This window comes from Trichechus manatus, unplaced genomic scaffold (assembly GCF_000243295.1).
Source record: "Trichechus manatus latirostris isolate Lorelei unplaced genomic scaffold, TriManLat1.0 scaffold00093, whole genome shotgun sequence".
In the NCBI taxonomy this organism is placed as follows: domain Eukaryota; kingdom Metazoa; phylum Chordata; class Mammalia; order Sirenia; family Trichechidae; genus Trichechus; species Trichechus manatus.
This window is the reverse complement of record NW_004444029.1, coordinates 7,938,174-7,939,972: the sequence shown is the minus strand read 5'-3', so window position 1 is coordinate 7,939,972 and position 1,799 is coordinate 7,938,174. Positions and strand designations below refer to the sequence as shown.

The 1,799-nt window shown below is 48.0% G+C and overlaps 1 protein-coding gene across 1 annotated transcript in view; it reads right to left on the bottom strand.

Annotated features, from left to right (window-relative positions):
• Positions 1-1,799, bottom strand: part of SLC37A3 (solute carrier family 37 member 3) — a 29,162-nt gene that overhangs the window by 17,103 nt on the left and 10,260 nt on the right. The window contains exon 5 of the mRNA XM_012557294.2: positions 4-114. Coding sequence (XP_012412748.1) covers positions 4-114 — 111 coding nt within the window. The remainder of the gene's footprint in view (positions 1-3; positions 115-1,799) is intronic.

Sequence of the window (1,799 nt, the reverse complement as noted above, 5' to 3'; positions counted from 1 at the left end):
GACCACACAGGGCCAGCCGGTGGACTGAAGCAGGCCATTGACGATCCACAGGGAGCAGTAGAACCACCTGTTGTAGAAATGCAGCCATTCCGTCAGGGTGCCAAAGATGAACACCTGAGAGAGAAGGAAGACAGAAGGACGTGTCACACCCACACGGTCCGTTCTGTGTACTCACGGACACGCCATATTACAGGGAAGGCAGGAAATACCCGGAGCCCGAGGACGTGTGGCCAGCTCTTAGACGCCCCTGCTCAGAGCCAGCATTGAGCAAGACAGCCACCAAATGGTCACTGACGAGAGAGGCAGAGATGGGAAACATAAAACTCGGGAGTTACATCCTTTATACCACGCCTCCAAGCTGGCACCTTCACCTCTAGAAGTTCACGCGCAGCTTCAGACCTCACTGTACGTCTGTTCCCACTTGCTCGTCCACAAACCTGTGCACGTGTAGGAAATGAAGCAGCAATCTTCAGCAGGATTACAGGAGCAAAAGCATGGGCTTAAAGCACTAATCTACCAACTAGAGAATCTACTTCTAGAAAATCTCCTAGGAGATTAAAGTCTTAGAGCATTTGCACTGGATGTCCTAATTAAATCCTGACTTTCTATGGAATATAAAACAGAATTTACCATAATGATACAGTGTAGCCTCATTTGGTTACTGAAATATGATAGCATCACACCCTGTTAATCACAGCTGCGATTTAAGATCATTTCACCTAAATTCAAACTTCTTTAAAAACTCATAGTAGTTCTTCGCACACTCTTTACCACCACACCACAGAGCTAAAACAGAACAAAATGTATCTGCATTACACTGTACCGGCAACTTTCATCCACAGATTAAAGGTATTACAACTCTTCTCCAAACCCACTGAGTGTTTTAAATGACAAACTAAAATTTCAAATGCATTCTATTTAAACCAGCCAATGAAGAAATGGATACTTCTAGAAAATACCAGTAAAAGTGAGCATTACAGGCGACGTTCCTGGAAACTCACTCCTGGAGCATCAGGCAATTCAGCGAAACCGTCCTTGGACAGAGACATGCCTTACAAACAACACTGAGGAGAGGGGAGGCAGGGAGGCCATCCAGGAACAGTCCTTCCTCCTCACTATTCTCTGAGGCCAGAGAAGAACGATTATTCTCTTGAGGGGACCTGCCTTCCCCTGGGAACCCTGGAGTGGAGGAGAACACCACCACCCAGACAGGCAAGAGAGGCCCCCGAAAGGAATCACCCCCTAAATTCCAACAACAGGGGAGCCAGCTGTTCACAAGCTCCTCTCTTAAAATACACACATTCCAAGAACTTCAGCCTACTGTATCACTCTTCTCTGTAAATTGTTTCAATCATAAAACGTCCAAAACTGGTGTGGAATGCTGTAGAAGGCCAGCCTTGTTGGGTGGCCACCGTTGAACAGAGCAGGGTGGGGAGGGGGAAGGGTGCTGCTTGAGTGGCTTAAGGGCACAGATGCCATGGACGGGGGAGTGGGTGACAGATGTGAGGGGCGCTGACGTAGCTGATTCGCTACACCCGGAACCTATGCTCACTCACTCACACTCAATTCTGGGAGACACTATTGTTATCACCGCCATTTTACAGATGAGAAAGCTGAGGCTCAGAAACTGACTTGCCAAAATCACACAGCTAGTAACTGCAGCGGCTATGATTTTGACCCAAGCAGTTGGACTCCAGAGCTCCAGGCCGTAACCACTAGACTATTCCGCCCAGTCGAGGACTTGTCAGAGTGCCCTGGGAGCATCAGAAGGCTTCTACGCCTCTGAAAATTACTTGCAA